The 21535-nt window shown below is 46.2% G+C and overlaps 2 protein-coding genes across 2 annotated transcripts in view; both read left to right on the forward strand.

Moving 5' to 3' along the window:
• Window positions 1–21535, forward strand: part of tep1 (telomerase-associated protein 1) — a 49511-nt gene that overhangs the window by 12637 nt on the left and 15339 nt on the right. The window contains exons 18-31 of the mRNA XM_083781263.1: window positions 6576–6719; window positions 7595–7886; window positions 8359–8480; window positions 9086–9199; window positions 9302–9419; window positions 9951–10139; window positions 12088–12272; window positions 12669–12810; window positions 13076–13255; window positions 13499–13591; window positions 13744–13879; window positions 14235–14400; window positions 19443–19573; window positions 20429–20517. Of these exons, the coding sequence (XP_083637389.1) occupies window positions 6576–6719; window positions 7595–7886; window positions 8359–8480; window positions 9086–9199; window positions 9302–9419; window positions 9951–10139; window positions 12088–12272; window positions 12669–12810; window positions 13076–13255; window positions 13499–13591; window positions 13744–13879; window positions 14235–14400; window positions 19443–19573; window positions 20429–20517 (2101 nt within the window). The remainder of the gene's footprint in view (window positions 1–6575; window positions 6720–7594; window positions 7887–8358; window positions 8481–9085; window positions 9200–9301; window positions 9420–9950; window positions 10140–12087; window positions 12273–12668; window positions 12811–13075; window positions 13256–13498; window positions 13592–13743; window positions 13880–14234; window positions 14401–19442; window positions 19574–20428; window positions 20518–21535) is intronic.
• On the forward strand, window positions 1395–4673 carry LOC310870502 (phospholipid-transporting ATPase IF-like; the record flags this gene model as incomplete). Its single annotated transcript, XM_083781738.1, has 1 exon — window positions 1395–4673. One exon carries the CDS (start codon window positions 1395–1397, stop codon window positions 4671–4673), a length of 3279 nt encoding a protein of 1092 aa, XP_083637864.1.

The raw sequence follows: 21535 nt of genomic DNA on the forward strand, positions 1-21535 counted from the left end.
ACACCTTATTTTTCTTGATGTAGCAATGATTAAACATACATGTACATTTTGCTGTATCCGGCATGTAAATATCCCAACTTGTTTTTCAAAAGTCGGCCTCCTGGTGGCGCTGTAACAGGCCGTTCTGGAAATCTCACACACACGAGCGGTGTGTGTGAGATTAGCTGTACAAAGACAGACGGACTCACACACACACACACACACACACACACACACACACACACACGGACGGATGGACATACGGTATACTCTCCCCATGCCTTCGGCCTGGTGGAGACAACCAGTTTAGGGTATTGTGTTATTGCTGGTCGCTTCCAGCCGAGAGCTCAAGTATACTGTTGTGGCTACGAGCTATCACTGCTCTGCCGTTTGCTGCTCTTCAAACTCAATCTGGTCTAGTCACGTCCCTTTATATCCCCCACCGAAGGGATGTTGTCATGTCATACTCCTGAGAGCCTGAAAAATGTTTATATTTCCAGGAAGAAAAAAATTGTCCGAACCCAGGCTACAAAAACCCATTCATTTGTGGCATACAGTGCGAAAGGGTCTCTATCTGCTAATTTCTGATGGTCTGCAGCCTTATTCAATTGACGCACGTGCGCACACACACACACACACACACACTCCTCTCTCTCGCCATCTCTCTAATTAGTCAGACTCATCTGCTGCAGGTGCGTCTAGTTTCTGCCGGCGGATCCTGCTGCTGCCTATGCCATAGAAAGCATACCGGTAGGTCTGTTCTAATTCACTATATCAATCGGTTTCTGAAACTATTCCCAGCACAATGAGCCTTGTCTCAAAGTTCCTCTTTAATTCTGAGAATCTGGTTGTACTTGGCCAGATGCTCAGAGCGATATGGAGCATGCATATCTCCTTGTATGGCGCGTTCTGTCTGTCACATCAGCTGTTGTGATGTCGGTCTCTGCATACTTTCTACAACGTCAGTCTTGGGTGACCTAAGTCGAGCCAGGCCTGCTTCTTGTATGGGGAATCTCAGACTGCCCCTTGTTCCGTGGTCAGGTCAGATCCTCTCCAATATTTAACTTAGAAAAAGGTTTCTAATGGAATTGAATGGGGGTTGGACTGCCCAAATGTGGGCATGGATGACATCATCAGCTAGGCTCTTTCTGAGCCATCTATAAAGACATGAATGGCGGCTGAAACAGGCTTAATGCAGTCTAATCCAGTCTAGACCTCTGGTCAGCCTAGAGACAGAGAGGAGAGCTCTGTTACGCATGTTGATCTTATGAATATAAGATATATAGCCGAAAGACAGTGGGAGCAAAAAGAGTGTGAGAGAACAAGGGAGATAGTGGGACTAGGGAGGGAACAAGAGAGATTGAGCAAGAAATCGAGATTGCTAGATATACTTCGTCAAATGTTTTTTTGTAAGGATGCTTCGGTGGATACGGCAACAGCTAGGGTTTGACCCTCCCCACCAGAGTAAGACCAGGACAGTGTACGTGGCTAACCGTTTCCCAAAGCATGGCCACTGCAAACCGCAACATTTTGCTGACAACAGAGTCATCTCATCCAAGTACACTTCTTGGAACTTTGTCCCCAAGAATGTGCTTGAGCAGTTCACAAGGACAGCCAACCTATATTTCCTTACTATCCTCATCATAACGTTTGTGGTAGACTCCCCTACTCACCAAGTCACCCATGCCATACCTCTATCCATAGTCCTCACAGTAACTGCCATCAAACAGGGCTATGAGGACTGGCTGAGACACAAGGCGGACAATGAACTGAACGGTGCTCCTGTGTTTGTGGTTCGCAATGGAATTCTGTTTCAGACCAAATCCAAAAACATCAGGGTGGGTGATATCGTGCGTGTGGCTAAAGAAGAGACCTCCCCAGCTGACCTGGTGTTGCTATCCTCAGACCGCGTAGATGGGACCTGCTACATCAATACTGCCAGCCTTGACGGGGAGACCAGCCTCAAGACCCGCTATGCCAGATCAGAGACAGCGCCGTGTCAGTCGGTGTCCAAACTGGAGGCTCTTCAGGCTGTGGTGGAGTGTCAACAACCTGAGGCCGATCTGTACAGGTTTGTCGGTCGGATCACCGTGACCCACCAAGGGGAAGAGATTGTCAGACCGCTGGGACCAGAGAATTTACTACTACGAGGAGCCAGGTTGAAAAATACAAAAGAGATTTTTGGTGTAGCAGTATATACAGGGATGGAATCCAAGATGGCCCTTAACTGTGCAAAGTGCAAGTTGCATAAACGCTCAATGGTGGAGAAGTCCATGAACACCTTTGTAATTATCTACATGGGTATTGTGCTGTTGTTAACTGTCATTAGCACAATCATGAGGCATGTCTGGCAGCTTGAGAAGGAATGGGACGAGCCCTTTTACAACCCCAAGACTGAGACTGAGAGAAACGTCGGCAAGATCTGGAAATGCATCCAGGACTTCTTGACATTCCTGGTCCTCTACAACAAAATGATTCCCATCTCACTCTGTGTTACCATGGAGATGGTGAGGTTCTTCGGCACGTATTTCATTGTCTGGGATTCGGACCTGTACCACGAGGAGAGCGGTCAGCCAGCCCAGGTGAACACATCAGACCTCAACGAAGTGCTGGGACAAGTGGAGTACGTGTTGACCGACAAGACGGGTACGCTAACAGAAAATGAGATGGAGTTCCGTGAGTGTACAATCAATGGGAAAAAGTACCAGGAGGTCAATGGCAAACTGCTACCAGAGGGTATGGCTGAGGAGTCACTGGACAGTTCTACACCTCACTTGACTGGTGATGAGTTGTTCTTCCTCAAGGCACTGTCATTGTGTCACACGGTTCAGATCAGTTATGACCAACCTGACTGTTCGGTAGGTGTTGGAGACCCACTCTCCCTCGCTAATGGCTCATCAACTCGGATGGAATACTATGCCTTATCACCAGACGAGAAAGCTTTGGTAGAGGCCACTAACAGGATGGGAGTAGCCCTCACTAGCAACAGTGGAGAAACCATGGAAATCAAAACGTTCGGCAAGTCAGAGAGGTATAAGCTGCGCCATGTCTTGGAGTTTGATCCTAATCGCAAGAGGATGAGTGTCATTCTACAGACTCCCTCAGGAGGTGAAGTATTGTTCACCAAGGGAGCAGAGTCGGCTATCCTGCCCCTCACCACCAGTGGAGAGATCAAGAAGACCAGGCTTCATGTAGACGAGTTTGCATTGAAAGGTTTGCGGACCTTGGTGTTTGCATGTCGAGACTTCAGTCCAGAGGAGTATATTGATGTGAATAGGCGTCTGAGCGCAGCCCGCTCCACTCTGCATCAGAGGGAGGAGAAACTACAGGAGGCTTTCAGCTATGTAGAACGAGACCTTCGACTTCTGGGAGCTACGGCATTGGAAGACAGACTCCAGGACAAGGTCCAGGAGACCATCGAGATCTTGCGCCTGGCAGGTATCAAAGTATGGGTGTTGTCGGGGGACAAACACGAGACGGCGGTTAGCGTCAGCCTGTCTTGCGGCCACTTCCACCGCACCATGAACATTCTGGAGCTCCTGCAGCAGCACGACCATGATGAGTGTGCAGAGCAACTGCACAGATTCGCCAAAATGATCAAGGAAGAAGACAATGTGGTCCAGTATGGCTTTGTGGTGGACGGGGATAGCCTCTCTTTAGCACTGAGAAGACACGAGAAGCTCTTTATGGAAGTGTGTAAAAACTGTTCTGCGGTGCTGTGTTGCCGCATGGCCCCTCTACAGAAAGCCATGGTGGTACATCTTTTAAAGAACTCCCCAGGGAAACCCATCACGCTTGCTATTGGTGATGGAGCCAACGATGTTAGTATGATACACGAAGCCCATGTTGGCATAGGTATTATGGGTAAGGAGGGTCATCAGGCCGTGAGAAACAGTGATTATGCAATTGGCAGGTTTAAATTCCTGGCAAAACTCCTCCTGGTCCACGGCCACTTATACTACTTTCGAGTAGCCATGCTTGTGAAGTACTTTTTCTACAAGAGTGTGTGTTTCACCATGCCCCAGTTTTTCTACCAGTTCTTTTGTCTGTTTTCACAACAAGTTCTATATGACCCTATCACTGACATGATGTACAACACAATTTTCACTGCTCTGCCCATCCTGGTGTACAGTGTGTTTGAACAGCCGATCCATCCACATGTACTGCAGAGTGAACCTGTCCTGTACAGGGACATAAGTAGGAACTCTCTGCTGCACTTCAGGACCGCAGAGAGTCGGTACTGGACATTTCTGAGCTTCTGTCATGGCTTTGTCTTGTTCTTTGGGTCGTGTATACTGATGGGGGAGGACACCATGCTCATGGGCAATGGACAGCTGTTTGGGAACTGGACGTTTGGTGCGTTTGTCTTCACTGCCATGTTAGTCACTGTCACCCTAAAGTTGGCGTTGGAGACCCATTTCTGGACATGGATGAACCATTTAGTGATGTGGGGCTCGGTAGCCCTTTATATTGCGTTCTCCCTTGTCTATGGAAGCGTGTTCTGGCCGTTCTTCCACACCCAGAACATGTACTTTGTCTTCCATCAGCTGCTGTTGAGCTGCAGGGCCTGGTTCGCCATCATCATCATCACCATCATCTGCCACTTGCCTGACGTAGTGAAGAAGGTGATCTACGGACACCTGCAGTCCACTTACACCCGGAAAAGCCAGTCTATACCAGAGACCCAGGCATAGGCCCTCCGCTGTGGCCAGAGTGGCTGTACCAAACTACGCTATAATAAATTATTTAATTTTTTTTAAAGAATGAGATGTGGCTATAGATGATAGCTGCTGATGCAAATCACTGGGCAGTGCTCGTCCAGCACCAACCATTGCTAGCATGGAGCGACTCCAGAGAACTGCTACTCAAACGACTGTACAACCTTAGGCCCAGCGTGAGGTGGCGTCGACCCCTCAACTGGACCATCTCGCCCCCTCCATCAAGACTTCAGTTTAAAAGAATCACACCTGTGTGAAGTGAGGGGCGCTCTTATCATCGTACATCATCATGCATGATCTCATACTGGCCAATCAGAATGCCTGTTGCCACAAATTTACGTCATATTTGGCGGACATTTGTCCTAATTTCTCCTTTCATTGAGACGTGTGGGGTCAAAAGATGTATATAGGCCCCTCAAAAAGCACCAACTACAGTATGTTGCATTACTGCCACTTTGTAAGCCAGGAACTGTGAACAGGGGGACATTTGTTTTTCATTTCATTTTGAAACCTTCTTTTCCTTTTGGCTTTTCCCTTCAGGGGTCGCCACAGCGAATCATCTGCCTCCATCTCACCCTGTCCTCTGCCTCCTCTTCTCTCCAACTAACTTCATGTCCTTTTTCACTACATCCATAAATATTCTCTTTGGTCTTCCTCTAGGCCTCCTGCCTGGCAGTTCCAACCTCAACATCCTTCTACATCTGACATGAGCTCTGATGTACTTGTTCCTGATCCTATCCATCCTTGACTGTTACTCCCAGAGAGAACCTCAACATTTGAGTCTCTGCTACCTCCAGCTCTGCTTCCTGTCTTTTCCTCAGTGCGACTGTCTCTAAACCATACAACATCTCACCACTGTCTTGTACACCTTCCCTTTCTTGCTGATACTTTCCTAGCACACATCTCACCTGACACTTTTCTCCACACATTCCAACCAGCTTGCACTCGTTTCTTCTTCCTTGGCATGAAACCATATTTCTGCTCAGAAATGCTCACCTCTGCCCTTAGTCTAGCGCTTTCACTACTCTTTCCCTTAACTTCATTGTATGGCTTTATTCCTCTGTAGTTTCCACAACTCTGCACATCATCACCCTAGTTGGTTTTCATTTTGCAATGATTATTATTCTTTTGTTTTCTTTGTTTTAGTTAATATACAATAACCCTGGATTAGACTGGTTTGTGCCACTTCATGTCCCCCTCATGTACTGTAACATCTCTGTGACAAATATAATATATTTTATGAATGATACAGTAGGCTGTTTAATAACAGATAGTAGGTTGTGTAATATGACAGATGGCTTTTTTGAGTGGTGCCAAACAGCTCCCATGAGTGACCGAGTTTGTATGTCTGTCTGAGTACGACCCATTGACCCATGGGTGTACGCAAACACACACACACACACACACACACACACACACACACACACACACACACACACACACACACACACGCGCGCACTCAATTAGGATATGTGTCCACCACAATTGTTTTTGAGCAGTACATACTGTAACTATAAAACTATTGTACAGTGTACAGCAGAGTGCAGTACATTGTAGTACAGTACAGAACAGTAAGAGTAGTACAGTGCAGTGCAGTACTACAGTAAGATTAGTATGAGTAATACAGTACAGTACAGCACAGAGTACAATTCAAAATGATGAAACACTTTCAAGATTTTCTCACAAATAATCAAAGTACAGTACACTACAGTACAGAGCACCAATCAAGAAACTATCACAATAAAAGTATAGTTGTACCGCTCAGTTCACATGGGTGTGATTTTCTTTTTACACTCCCATTTACTCCATGCTCATGCATGTGTGTGTGCGTACACACACACACTCACTCTCTGACCTCTCGTGTTCCTGTGTCATCAGGTTTGTGGCAGAGCGCGGTTCATCTCGGCAGCTGGAACATGTAGAGCTTATAGACAAGCTGCACAACATCCCTCCTCCACAAGGGACTCCACAACCTCAAACCACAACCAGTGTCACCTCTCTACCAACCAGCCCTAGGTTAAGGTAATGTTCCCTCCACGGTCACTCATGGACAGTCTTTGGCTTTGGCTATAACAACAATGACAATTGTTGATATAGCCTAATTGTTGTTATAGCCTAATAATAAAGGAACTCTACGTCTCTGCTTGTTATGCTTATTTTGGTGAACATATCGCAAAAATAAAAGTGTAGTAAGGCATATATTATTGCGAATGTAGGTCACAGTTAACTATGGAATCATGCATTTCCAGTCAGCGTATCACTCAAAATGCCCATACATGAGTAAAGCCCCCATATATGGTGCCCAGGTCTCGTGACATCATGTGACATCTTCAGGGATGGAGATCCCTGATGTCATAGTAAATGCGACCTGCTATCGCAATTAAGCCCATATGGAGATCGCTGATTTCATCATAATTAGTATATGGATATATGTCAGAACCTGTTCTGACATTCCATATGTTTATCCTTCCCCATCCATCCTTCCTCTTCGATGTCTCCCTTTTGACTGATACTCAACAGGCCCGAAAAGTAAGGCCCAGCCCTACCTGGGCCCTCATCAAACCCTGTACTACACTCAAGACACTGCCCCCGCTGCCACCCTTTGATCTCCATAATATATAAAGCTGACCTGTTCTTACATTCCATATGTTGATCTGACCTCATCAAACCCTGTACACTCAAGACCAGGCCAGGCGAGGTCGCTTCTCGCCCTCAGTCGTCTTACTGGTATACTAAATAATAACTTCCAATTCTCGGGTAGGAATAAAATGTACAGATTGCAGCTTTGACTAAAGCTGTAACGAAACTATCCACCTTCCTTATCTCAATGCGGTGTTCTCCCTGCACCCCTCCCTCACTCTCTGCCTCTCTCCCAACCTCCTCCATGTTGACCTCAGGTGGCGAGGCGTGCGGGTGTTCATCTCCTCCACCTTTCGGGACATGCATGCCGAGCGTGACGTCCTTGTGCGCAGCGTCTTCCCAGAGCTGCGGCGCCGTGCTGCGCCACACTGCCTCTACCTGCAGGAGGTGGAGCTGCGCTGGGGCGTGACCGAGGAGGAGTCGGAGCGCGCAACGCAGCTGTGTCTGTCGGAGGTGTGTCGCAGCCAGATGCTGCTGTGCATCCTGGGGGAGCGCTATGGACTCGTGCCCCCGCGGCCCGCCCTGCCCGACCTGCCGCAGTACAGCTGGGTAACGCATGGCTTCATTCATTCATTCATTTATTCATTCATTATTATTTTATTACTTTTTTTAAATTCCACAATTTGCAGAGAGACAGCACATAATCACATTAAGCAGCAGTAGGCTATCATATTGTAGGTCTTGTGGGGTTTTTTTGTTTAGTTTTTTTTAGATCCCCCCTTACGCCCACAGAAACAAAACAAACTCGAAATAAATAGGAAAAGGAAAAAGGAAGATAGAGAGAGAAAGAAAAACGAGTGAGAAGTTGTTATCTCAACTTCATACGGGGCCTGCATTTTTAATGAGTGCGGCAGTCGTTTTTAGGTTATGGGTGGGTTCACTGAAATGAAGTGCAGTCATGGCATTATGGCTTTGTTCAGAGTGCAAGCAAATATGATTTGTTTCTCAAATACAATGCTTAGGACTGACTGTCCACATTATTGCATTTCCAAGTGTAACATCCCTGTCATTGTCCGTGCAGTTGGCCACTGCCCCGGCAGGCCTGTCCATCACAGAGATGGAGATCCGTCAGTTCCAGGCACTGTACCCAGACACGGCACACCAGCAGATGTTCTGCTACTACAGGGATCCAGACCTCACCAAGTATGTTAGAACGTGGTCCCACCATGGATGCAGCATCATTACAGTTTCAGTGCACATTTTTACTTAATACAGCATGATTTCATATTACAAAACATGACATCCTATACCTTATATTACAATTGCGTCACAAACAAAGGTGACATCCGGATGGGATGTTACTGGGTCCAATAAATGTCACAAACGGGACATCTGGATTTGATTGCTATGATCAGCGCAGGTGGATCTTCAGGCTGCATGCGAAGCGACCTACACATTTACTTATACAAAAGTGTCTAAGGTTTTCAAACTTTTTGTGCAAAAGGCAAGTCAGGATCTCAAGGCACACCTGTATTGCAAAATAGCCTTATAGCCTTTACTAAATTCCAAATAAAAAGTTCTGAATATCATTTTAGGGTATATGATTTTCCTCACATTGGGGAATTTGTCTGCTGATATAGTGAATTAAAAAATAATTAATAACTTCATATCTTGCAATGTTAATTTTGTGAGTTGTCACACAAGACACACCTGGGCTTGTTCAGGAACCAGTGGTGTAGATATTGAACTTTTCCAAGGTCATTTCCAAGTTGTTGTACTGGTTTTTAGATCCATCTGTGCTTTCTAAGGTCAGTTCCAGTGGCGTGGAGGTCGGACTTTGCCCCAGAGTCGGCAGAGGCAAAATCTAAAATGGCCGACCTGAAGGCGAGGATGTTGGCTAGTGGTGTGAAAGTGACTGAAAAGTGAGTGCTTCTTCAGCTCAACTCGTATTCTCCTGGAGCTGTACATTCAAAGGGAGATTTAGTGAAAAGTGACCCCCTATTGACGCTACCTCTCTGTGACAGTTATCCGTGTGAGTGGGGTGGGGTTGTGGACGGGAAGCCCTACCTCAAAGGTCTGGAGGACTTTGGCAAGGCGGTTCTGGAGGACCTTTGGACGGCTGTCTTGAAGCACTTTGTGGAAGTAAGTGACTTGATTCATTCACTTAAGAAGTCCCTACTCATGTTTAGCAAACATGTATTGTCCATCTATTCAGTTATGACAAATCTTTGACAATGATACCCAAGAGCAATATTTTGCCAGGTGCAATCTGGCTATACTGTCGATAGTGGACACTTTTTCATGATTAGCTGCCTCTAGCACCTCTAAGCCAATGGGGGAGAAAACCCATAGTCTGAACGCTGCAACGTGAAGCCGTATCCTAAACTAATGCGAGATAAAAACCCATAGTGAGCGTGCTGCACCTGGCAATTATGACGTGAGTCATTCTTGTTTAACAAATATGGAGATGTTCAGGGTTCAATTTGTAAAAGAAATAGAGGGAGGGACATTTTCTCAACCACTTAAGCCCTGTATGTATACTTTGTTGTAAGACAAATAGGCCAATGTAAAAAGTGACCTTGAAGATATCAACAGCAGTGGCATGGACCTGCCCCCCCCCCCCCAGCATATGGAACCCTGGAGCCGTTTACTAAAGATCTGATTTAATAACAGGAGGACGATGAGGCAGAGGCTGGCTTGGACGTCAGAGAGCAGGAGGTCCACCAGGGGGCACTACAGAGGCAGTTCTACGGCAGAGCCAAGCTGCTGGCCGAGGCTGTGGACAAGGTCCAGGAGGCCCGGTCCAAAGGAGGCATCCTGCTGGTGGAGGGAGCACCGGGAGAGGGCAAGACTGTCTTCATGGTAGGTGGAGGAGAGGGCAAGACTGTCTTCATGATAGGTGGAGGAGGAGGAGAGGGCAAGACTGTCTTCATGGTAGGTGGAGGAGAGGGCAAGACTGTCTTCATGATAGGTGGAGGAGAGGGCAAGACTGTCTTCATGATAGGTGGAGGAGGAGGAGAGGGCAAGACTGTCTTCATGGTAGGTGGAGGAGAGGGCAATACTGTTTTCATGGTAGGTGGAGGTGGAGGAGAGGGCAATACTGTTTTCATGGTAGGTGGAGGTGGAGGAGAGGGCAAGACTGTTTTCATGGTAGGTGGAGGAGAGGGCAAGACTGTTTTCATGATAGGTGGAGGAGGAGGAGAGGGCAAGACTGTCTTCATGGTAGGTGGAGGTGGAGGAGAGGGCAAGACTGTTTTCATGGTAGGTGGAGGAGAGGGCAAGACTGTCTTCATGGTAGGTGGAGGAGAGGGCAAGACTGTCTTCATGGTAGGTGGAGGAGGAGGAGAGGGCAAGACTGTCTTCATGGTAGGTGGAGGAGGAGGAGAGGGCAAGACTGTCTTTATGGAAGGTGGAGGAGGAGAGGGCAAGACTGTCTTTGTGATAGGTGGAGGTGGAGGAGAGGGCAAGACTGTCTTCATGGTAGGTGGAGGTGGAGGAGAGGGCAAGACTGTCTTCATGGTAGGTGGAGGAGGAGGAGAGGGCAAGACTGTCTTTATGGAAGGTGGAGGAGGAGAGGGCAAGACTGTCTTTGTGATAGGTGGAGGAGAGGGCAAGACTGTCTTTATGGAAGGTGGAGGAGGAGGAGAGGGCAAGACTGTCTTCATGGTAGGTGGAGGAGGAGGAGAGGGCAAGACTGTCTTCATGGTAGGTGGAGGAGGAGGAGAGGGCAAGACTGTCTTCATGGTAGGTGGAGGAGGAGGAGAGGGCAAGACTGTCTTCATGGTAGGTGGAGGAGGAGGAGAGGGCAAGACTGTCTTCATGATAGGTGGAGGAGGAGGTAAGACTGTCTTCATGGTAGGTGGAGGAGGAGGTAAGACTGTCTTCATGGTAGGTGGAGGAGGAGGAGAGGGCAAGACTGTCTTTATGGAAGGTGGAGGAGGAGAGGGCAAGACTGTCTTTGTGATAGGTGGAGGAGAGGGCAAGACTGTCTTTATGGAAGGTGGAGGAGGAGGAGAGGGCAAGACTGTCTTCATGGTAGGTGGAGGAGGAGGAGAGGGCAAGACTGTCTTCATGGTAGGTGGAGGAGGAGGAGAGGGCAAGACTGTCTTCATGGTAGGTGGAGGAGGAGGAGAGGGCAAGACTGTCTTCATGGTAGGTGGAGGAGGAGGAGAGGGCAAGACTGTCTTCATGATAGGTGGAGGAGGAGGTAAGACTGTCTTCATGGTAGGTGGAGGAGGAGGTAAGACTGTCTTCATGGTAGGTGGAGGAGGAGGAGAGGGTAAGACTGTACACATAATTTGCCTAAAAATGTATATAGAAAGAAATACCAGCACTCACTTTTAATCCATTTAAGATTCTTGTTTATTGCAGGTTCACCCCCAGCAGTGAACATTTCGGCCTGTAGGCCTTCCTTGCGCTGCTTATGGGCCGAAATGTCAGTTTACTCTGGAATTCAACATTTACTTGAGTAAAAGTACAAAGGTTTTGGTATCAAAGTGTGCTTAAAGTAGAAAGTACATTTCAAAGTTTTCAAATGCATAAACATCTTTTGAAAATTGCAGATCTAGAAGCTCACAATGCATCACGATGCACTACAAACTAACTAGTAACAGAAGTAAATGTTTTTTAACTAGTGTGGGGGGGGGGGGCGTCAATCGGCAGGTTTTGTTAGCAAGGTTTGCAAGGTGCGAAAACTGTGAATGGCTTTGCAGGCTTGCGTACATCTTCAAACTACCAGCTGGACAGCCCTACCGTCGGCTCACCCCTTGTTACCGTGGTCATTTGTCCTCTTCCCTGTCCCTCCGTACAGGCTGCCCTTGGCAACGCTCTCAGAGCCTCTGACAAGTCTGACAAGACACTGGCCACTGGCATCTCCTACTCCACAGCTTCCAGCCAATCTGCACGCTCCGTGGAGAACCTTCTACGATGCCTCGTCCAATGGTTGAGGAAGATGAGGGACAGTCAGGAGGAATCTCCTCTTCCTTTGTCATACAAGTGCGTTGACACTTCATCTTTATTTGAGTCTGAAGTTCATTCAGAAGAGTCTGTGACGTGTGGAACATTGTCCCGGCTGTTTTAGTGAAGGTTCTGCTAGCCTCCCTGTACGATATTATCGTCACAATACCATCCAATAGTATGAGGTATTTCGTCAAAATATAGTGATAATCGCCCAGCCCTAAACGGTCGTATTAACCCATTTAGGCCTGACGTCGAAATTAAAAAGAACGTTCGCTCTGAAAGAATATATACCTATTCAAAGATCTGTGCTGCATTTTTACGATAAAAAAAAAATAGCAGACCTACAAGTTCATAGCGCGCCACTCGGTGGTGCGCTATGAGCTTGTAGATCTGCTATTTTTCATCCAGTCACATAGTCTTTCTCCATCATAGAGATTTGCTGTCGGTTTTCCACTCCATGTTGAGTGGGGACCAGAAGGGCCAGCGACTGACCATGCTGGTAGATGGGGCGGACCTCGTCTGCGATCGGAGAGGCCAGCTGAACTCTGATTGGATACCACAGCAGGTCCCACGGGTCAGTATGTACAGTATGAGTCAGTCCTTGACTATTAGTCCTATTAGTCATTGAACATGATACCATATCATCACCATAATACCGAATCGGGAACGACTGGTCAATGCACGAGAGTTTTCTAAACTCTTATTTAACCACGCAGTTACCAAAAAATATATTTACTAATTAAGTACAGGAATGGGTTCAGAGGATACCTGCTATGGGACTATTTCACAGTGAGGTTGTGTGCAGTAAGTAATATTATGTATTCTTGTATTGCTATCAGGGTACGTGTTTGGTGATAAGCGTCACATCCAATTCAGCCCTGCTGCAAACTTTGGCCAAGAAGAAAGGAGCCATGTCGTTAGTCCTGGGACAGCTGTCCATGCTCGACCGGAAGGAGATCGTCCAGAAGGGCCTTGATGTCTTTGGAAAGAAACTCAGTGACTCTGCGTTCAACAACCAGGTTCTTATCACGCTTGGTGCTCATGTGACTCCACTGTCAATTACCGGTGCCTCTCTTTATTACTTGAGATAAAGGCTGTTTAATATTGTGTCTACAGTGTCTGCTGACATTTAAATTGGCATTAACTGTAGAATCTTCATGGATTGTTGTTTTGTACATGAGACTCAGAGTGTGTGTGTGTGTGTGTGTGTGTGTGTGTGTGTGTGTGTGTGTGTGTGTGTGTGTGTGTGTGTGTGTGTGTAGCTCCAGACCCTGATGATGAAGAAAGGAGCAGTGAGTCCTTTGTATCTCCACCTGGCCTGTGAAGACTTGAGAAACTTTGCGTCCTTTGACAAGGTCTGTTTTCAGCCGCTTAACATTGAAGAGAGACAAGTAGCTGTGTGGGGGAGAGAATAGTAAAGCAAAATATATAAATAATAAAAGTAAATCATTTCTTATCTGGTGGTGGTGGTGTGGTGTCTGTATATCTCTCTGTGTGTGCTTCCTAGATGAAGGAGAGCCTTGAGAGACTGCCTCCATCACTGAGCCAGCTGGTTCACTACAGTCTGGACAGACTGTGCTCCCAGTACCGAGGGGTGACTGGTCTCCGCTGGGCCCTGGCAGCTCTCACTGTCAGCACGGCTGGTGAGCTTTCACCACAGTTCATCAACCAAATATGAATATTGTGGTTTTTATAATTAGTTTTTCTTTTATTAAAATGTATTGTAATCAATACAATCCATTCGTTCTATCAAGCTGTTGCACCCCCCAATTCACAGCACAATAGATGAAGACTTCTTTTCAAACAAAACAAATAAATAAGACAATAGGAAAGGGCAAATCAACAGCATCGGCACAACATATCAGTAAAAAAGGGTAAACAGAGAAAAATACAGGAAAAGCAAGATGCAGAGGCACACAAACTAAACCATGTTCATTTTCATATTCTTTATCGCTCTTTTTGCAAAGTGCATACCGGTATTCTCCTCTTATCTTGTAGGCCTGAGGGAGAGAGACCTACACGCCATACTGAGTACCTGCAGTGACCTCTCCTCACAGGAAGAGCGGGTCACATGGCAGGAAATACTACGCCTGTCCAGGAAGCCCCGGCCCCAAGGACGCATTCCCATGGCCACGTTCACCCACATGGTGCGGAGTTTACAGAGGTACGCTTGGTCACTGAACACATTCACCCACATGGTGCGGAGTTTACAGAGGTACGCTTGGTCACTGAACACATTCACCCACATGGTGCGGAGTTTACATAGGTACGCTTGGTCACTGAACACATTCACCCACATGGTGCGGAGTTTACAGAGGTACGCTTGGTCACTGAACACATTCACCCACATGGTGCGGAGTTTACAGAGGTACGCTTGGTCACTGAACACATTCACCCACATGGTGCGGAGTTTACAGAGGTACGCTTGGTCACTGAACACATTCACCCACATGGTGCGGAGTTTACAGAGGTACGCTTGGTCACTGAACACATTCACCCACATGGTGCGGAGTTTACAGAGGTACGCTTGGCCACATGGTGCAGAGTTTACAGAGGTACGCTTGGCCACATGGTGCAGAGTTTACAGAGGTACGCTTGGTCACATGGTGCAGAGTTTACAGAGGTACGCTTGGTCACATGGTGCGGAGTTTACAGAGGTACGCTTGGCCACATGGTGCGGAGTTTACAGAGGTACGCTTGGTCACATGGTGCGGAGTTTACAGAGGTACGCTTGGCCACATGGTGCGGAGTTTACAGAGGTACGCTTGGTCACATGGTGCGGAGTTTACAGAGGTACGCTTGGCCACATGGTGCGGAGTTTACAGAGGTACGCTTGGTCACATGGTGCGGAGTTTACAGAGGTACGCTTGGTCACATGGTGCGGAGTTTACAGAGGTACGCTTGGTCACATGGTGCGGAGTTTACAGAGGTACGGTTGGTCACATGGTGCAGAGTTTACAGAGGTACGCTTGGTCACATGGTGCGGAGTTTACAGAGGTACGCTTGGTCACATGGTGCGGAGTTTACAGAGGTACTCTTGGTCACATGGTGCGGAGTTTACAGAGGTACGCTTGGCCACATGGTGCGGAGTTTACAGAGGTACGCTTGGTCACGACCCGGGTCGTCTCGTTTTGAACATTATAATGGCTGATAGTACGAGACAACGCGATCGCAAGAACAAAGAAGCGGAAGGAGGTGATAGCGGTGATTCTGCCGTTATGAATGAACTCAAAGCGCTTAATGCGAAAATGGACCGTATGCAGTCTGCAGTGGAAAAGCAAGTCAATAATAAAATTGACAGTTTGACAGGAGCTGGAGAAAGCTGTGAAGGACATGCATGCGAATCTGGACCTGGAAGTGGGCATTATGGTCGCAAGAATGGAAAAGATTGAGGAGAATATAGAAAGTATGGAAATTAGGGCCATACCGAATAAAATTCGATTCGATCCGGATGTCTCACTTATAATAGGGGGATTGCCACAAGATGACGACGAGGATTTGACTGCCCGGGTGACAGACCTGTTGTACACAGGCCTCGAGTGTGATCCAATGCCTGAACTAATTGCCGTGGAGCGCATTCGTGCGAGAGGAAGCCGGCCAGGGCTGGTGAAGGTGGAACTGCGGTCTACAGGGGAGAAGGTGGCCGTGCTACGCAGGAAATCCAAGCTCAAAGACAGTGACACTTTCCAAAAGGTGTTTGTGTCGTCGGCGAAATCACACACAGAACGGCTAGTGGACCTAAACTTCAGAACCTTGCTGCGTGAAATACCGGAGGCGGGGAAGAATCTCTACGTGGCTGCAAACGGGCGGCTGTTGAAACGGACCGGCGAGAGCGCAAGCAGGCCTGCTAGCAGGCGGGATAGCAGGACGCCGTCGACGGGTGTGGACTCGGAGACTATGCCCGACCCGTGAGTACAGAACCGTTTCTGCTGGTCAGTTGGAATGTTAACGGATGGACTGCAACAAACTGTGAGCTCAGAACAGTAATGCTCAATTCCCTGAATCCTGATTTCATTTCTTTGAACGAGACTCATTTATCCGAGGACTCTCTTGTTATAGAGGGATTTACCTGGTTCGGACATAACCGTACTGCGCACAGGAGAGCTGTCAAGGCCTCGGGTGGTGTCGGATTTTGTTTTAAGAATACTGTCTGCGATCAGTACGCTGTTAATATTGTGGATAAAGTCCACGATGGAATTATCTGCCTGCGTTTTAAACACAAGGAGACACAATATGCTTTTGTTATTATTTCCTGTTATTTATCTCCTGAAACGTCAACATGGGGGCGGAACGCAGATACTTTCTTTAATCATTTATTGACGTTGATATACACAGTTAATGTAGACGCCACCTACATCTGTGGTGACCTGAATAGTCGAATTACAGATTTAAAAGACTATGTTGATGAAGATGATATTCCTTCTAGGACTGTATTGGACAAGGGGGTGAATAAACATGGACAAACCTTTATTGAATTTCTGAAAGACTCTAAGTGTTGCGTGCTTAATGGAAGGCTAAACCCAGAAAATGATAATTACACGTCTATTTCTACACGGGGTAAAGCTGTGGTAGACTACATTGTAACCCCACATGCTGATTTTAAAACATGCCGCGAATTTTGTGTTTACACGCCCTCTGAGCTGGTAGAAAGATCTGGATATAATGCTGTTAGGCTATTGGATGAGCGCAGCAGACTGCCTGACCATTCGGTGCTCTGTGTGCGCTTTCAGGCAGGTGGGTTAGCTCACACTCAGAGTCAGACTATAGACCCGCTGGCGCAGCCAGGTGGAAAGAGATGGAGTAGGCATATACCGGGACATTTTCTGTCTTCTGAGGTGGAAAGAGATGGAGTAGGCATATACCGGGACATTTTCTGTCTTCAGCCAGGTGGAAAGAGATGGAGTAGGCATATACCGGGACATTTTCTGTCTTCTGAGACGTGCCAAAATGCTCTTACTGAGATTGAAGATCAGCTGCAAAATGGTAGCACAACCCAAGAAAATGGAAAATGGTGAATCATCATTTGAAACCAATCAGATAGTAAAACGGTGGGAAAATGATTATAGGGATTTGTATGCTTGCTGTAATCTTCCTCTATTCAATGAGCAGTTCCTAAAAGAAACTTGTAAACTGAAATGCGAGCTGGAGGAGAGGATGTGCAATGAGCATACAACATACTACCAACAGCATATACTGAATAATGATATAACCATACAGGAGGTTCAGGATGCTATAGACGGAGCTAAATTAAAAAAGGCAGTAGGTGTGGAGGAACTCCCCAATGAAGTGCTTAAATCCCCTCAAATGTTGACTGTACTGCATTCCTTATGTCAAGTTTGTTTCAATACAGGCATCATACCCTCTGTGTGGGACAAATCGATAATTATACCCATTCCAAAATCGCCAAAGGCCGATCCTAGAGTGCCTCTAAATTATAGAGGCATCAGTCTGCTCAGTACAGTCTATAAGCTTTATTCCAGTGTTTTAAATAAAAGACTTACTGATTACCTGGAGCATAGTAACATGTTGGTGGATGAACAAAACGGCTTCAGAAAAAACAGGGCTTGTATTGACCATATTTTTGTTTGTCATCTATAGTAAGAGCTAGATTAGAGGAGGGTAAAACACATTTGTCTGTTTTATTGACTAAAAAAGCGTTTGATTGGATCAACAGAGACCTGTTAGAATATAAGTTACTTTGCTCTGGTATTAGTGGTACATTTTATAATGCCATCAAAGCTTTATACAAAGCCCCAGTCGCTTGCTTCCAGTTAAATGACCTCAGAACTGGTTGGTTCCCCACACCATTTGGTGTGAAGCAGGGTGATGTCCTCTCCCCCACTTTGTTTGCCCTTTTTGTAAACGATTTAGCCCAGGAAATTAAGCAGGCCAATTTGGGTATAACAATGGAAAACATTAATTTGAGTATTCTTTTATATGCTGATGATATTGCTCTGATGGCTGAAAATGAGTCAAATTTACAAAAAATGCTGAATATTGCATGTCTATGGTGCAGTAAATGGAGACTTTCGATTAACAGAGAGAAAACTCAGATTATACACTTCAGAAGGAAGGCTGTACAGCAAAGTAACCACAGTTTTATGTTCGGGTCATTATCTTTGACTTATTCCCCCTCATACAAATACTTAGGTTTTGTTTTTCATGAATATATGAGTTTCTCTGAGGGAAAGAATGTATTGGCTGACTCAGCAGGTAGAGCATTAGGTGCCATACTAGGTAAAATAACATTTTGCCCTGATTTAGGTTTTGCTACATTTACCAAGCTCTATGACGCCATTCTGTTTTATGCAGCAGGTGTGTGGGGCTTTGAGGAGGCTACCGAATGTAAAAACATTCAGAGTAGAGCGTTGAGGTGTTTTCTCGGGGTGCATAAGTATACCACTAAGTTGGCCATTGAAGGTGACACAGGTTGGGAAAGCTGCCTGACAAGGCAGAGATGTGAGATGATCAGGTTATGGAATCGCCTTATCCAACTGCCAGAAGAGAGGCTTACAAAAATTATATTTAATTGGAATAAAATATGTAATCATCCGTGGATAAGAGAGGTCTCCTCAATTTTCTCAATTTCTGACTTAAACCCATATTTTTTAAATAACCTTCATTGTAACATTAATACAGTCAAATATAAACTGGTGCTTTACCTCTGGCAGTTGAGGTTGGCAGATATACTGGCGTTCCTGGGGAGCAGCGACTGTGTGCTCTCTGTGACCTGGGAGTTGTAGAGGATGAGTTTCATTTTGTTTTCTATTGTCCACTATACCATGATTTAAGAGACGTTTTATTTGAAAAAATTCAGGATAAGAACCCAGATCTGTTTTGGATGTCTGACTGCTTTATGTTAAATTGGTTGTTCAGTAATGAAGTTTTTGTTTTTGGAAAATGTATTGAGAAAGCATGGCAGTTACGTTGGAGAACGATGTATCCATGAGTAACTGTCTATTTGTGTATATGTATTATTATATATGTACAATTTTGTGAGTGTCTTGTAAGCCCGTGCGGGCTGGGCATCTTATGATGTAGGACACTTTAATAAAAACTCTATCTATCTATAACTAGTACGCTGACCACTATAAAACAACTAGTTTACTTACTTGGTCAAGAGACGATGCCCTTAGGAAATATGGGTGCTGGTGCTGGCAATCCCACAGAGGAGTTTTGGAAAAACATTTTCATTTTCACTTACAGCCTTATTGGTGCATCTCACGGCCATAACACCGATGACGTTTTGGCCCTGACCAATCCAGACGTGAGGCAGACCTTTGAGGAGCTGCTATGCTGCTACGCTGACAGAAGCAGGGCTCACCTCGTCTTGGCAGGTGAAACACACAGACACACAGTCATACATTTGAGAACCAACGGTATTGTAAATGCATATCAGACCTGACTGAAGTCCACATGCCAGTGTGATAAAACCGGTTCCTGTAAAGGTTCCAAAAGCGATTCCTGTTCCTCACTGTTGGATTGTGTTCCGGCTTGGATCAGTGGAACTAACATTGTATACTCTATGTATCGGAATCTCAATGAGAACTCACTTTTCAAGTTTTGAAAGAAAAATATACCATGACATTTGTAGTGTGGTTGCAGTAGGCAACCAGACTATAGTATTGCCCGACTTTATTTATTCCGTCTAAACTTTATCTGGTTACCTGTGATGTCATATGGGTCAATACATCATCATCATACTGTATTGGGCTCCCCCTGGCCAGCCGGGGCGCCTGATGGAGGGGAAAGGAACTGGTTGGAATAACGTGTTCCTTCCACGCGCTATACGTCCAACCAGGGAAACTCCCCCCTGTCAGGTGTAAAGGAGCAACTTGGACACTCAGGCATGAAGGAAGCATGAGTTCAAGTCCGTTGCTCTCCCCTTGTCCCCCATGTATGGGGACTAGGTTGGTGGGGGTGTGTAGAGCCCAGGATCACATTAGATGACAGACACAGGGGTGAAAAATGGGTTACTAAATCGTGGGATAAAAAATATATTTTTTTATCATACTGTACTGGGCGAGCTGCTCGATAATCGTGAATCTTCTAGTTTTTATATTAATGTTATATTATCATTACAATCTTAGTGTTTTGCCGGTTGTATGGGGGCCCACCTGATGGCCCACCAGTGGGCCTCAGTCCACAGGTTGAGAACCACTGTACAGTGTTTCTCTCTCTCTATTTCTCAGCTTATCACTGGAATCTGGCGGACCCACAGGGAAATAACACCTTCCTTCACTGTGAAGCCACCTCTATCATGCATCTGCCTTCTCACCTGGTCAGTAATCTGCCTTCTCACCTGGTCACTAATCTAATCACTCTATAGAAACAGTCCGCACTCAAACTGACGCGTTTCGGCTACTCAGGCTTTCATCAGTGTTTTTTATGTTTTCAAAAACGCTGACTGTGGAAGGCCTGAGTAGCCGAAACAACCTGTCCGTTTGTCAGACTGTTCACTCAGAGCTGTCCTTTTAATCAACTGACAGTAGAGCATGCTCAGATCAGGACTTCTGTCCCATGGGGGCACATCAGTGACACAGTCAATAGTGTTGTCGCCTCACAGCTAGAAGGTCCTGGGTTGGATTCCCCTTTGGGGACGCTGTGGTGGGTGCTGGGGACGTATTCTCTCTTCCACGTCATCAGTGCCCATACCCGAGGTGGGGTTGGCGAAAGGGCCCTTCTGTGTGGGGTTTGCATGTTCTCCCCGTGTCCCCTAGGGTAGGTAGGTACTAGTCTCACCATCCGGACCATCACACAAGCCCCTTATCCACCAAAAGATGCTTGGTTCTAGAACTGGTTCCGTTCTCATAGGCGATTTTAGCTGGAGGCCCCCTGGTGGCCAAAAATATACTTTTTGTCAATTGTAACTTCATACCCATTTATACTCATTATTAAAAAAATCACACCCGTGTGAAGTGAGGGGCGCTAATATATTTAAGTCTAACTCATGTTGATTAGGTGATGTAATGGTGATGTAAAACAAACGGTGCAAACACAAACACCATTAACAATAAAGAGACAATATGACGTAAATGACACATTATGATGTCAATTTTACTTTCATTGTCAATGGCGTTTACAAAACAAACATTGAACTATAAACCTGTGTATAGGAGGGGCTACATTTATTTTAAGAAAATCTGTCTGTCTGTCCGTCCGTCCGTCCGTCCGTCCGTCCCCCCCCCCCCCCGCTGGGAGAGCCTAAAATCGCCTATGTCCGTTCTAAATTCTTGGAACCTTGGTGCTTTCACGGAACTGGCAGCTTTTGTTGTTTTTTGGTTTTTTTTGTTCGAACC

The sequence above is a fragment of the Protomyctophum parallelum genome (assembly GCF_964188405.1).
Source record: "Protomyctophum parallelum genome assembly, chromosome: 14".
NCBI classification, from domain to species: Eukaryota; Metazoa; Chordata; class Actinopteri; order Myctophiformes; family Myctophidae; genus Protomyctophum; species Protomyctophum parallelum.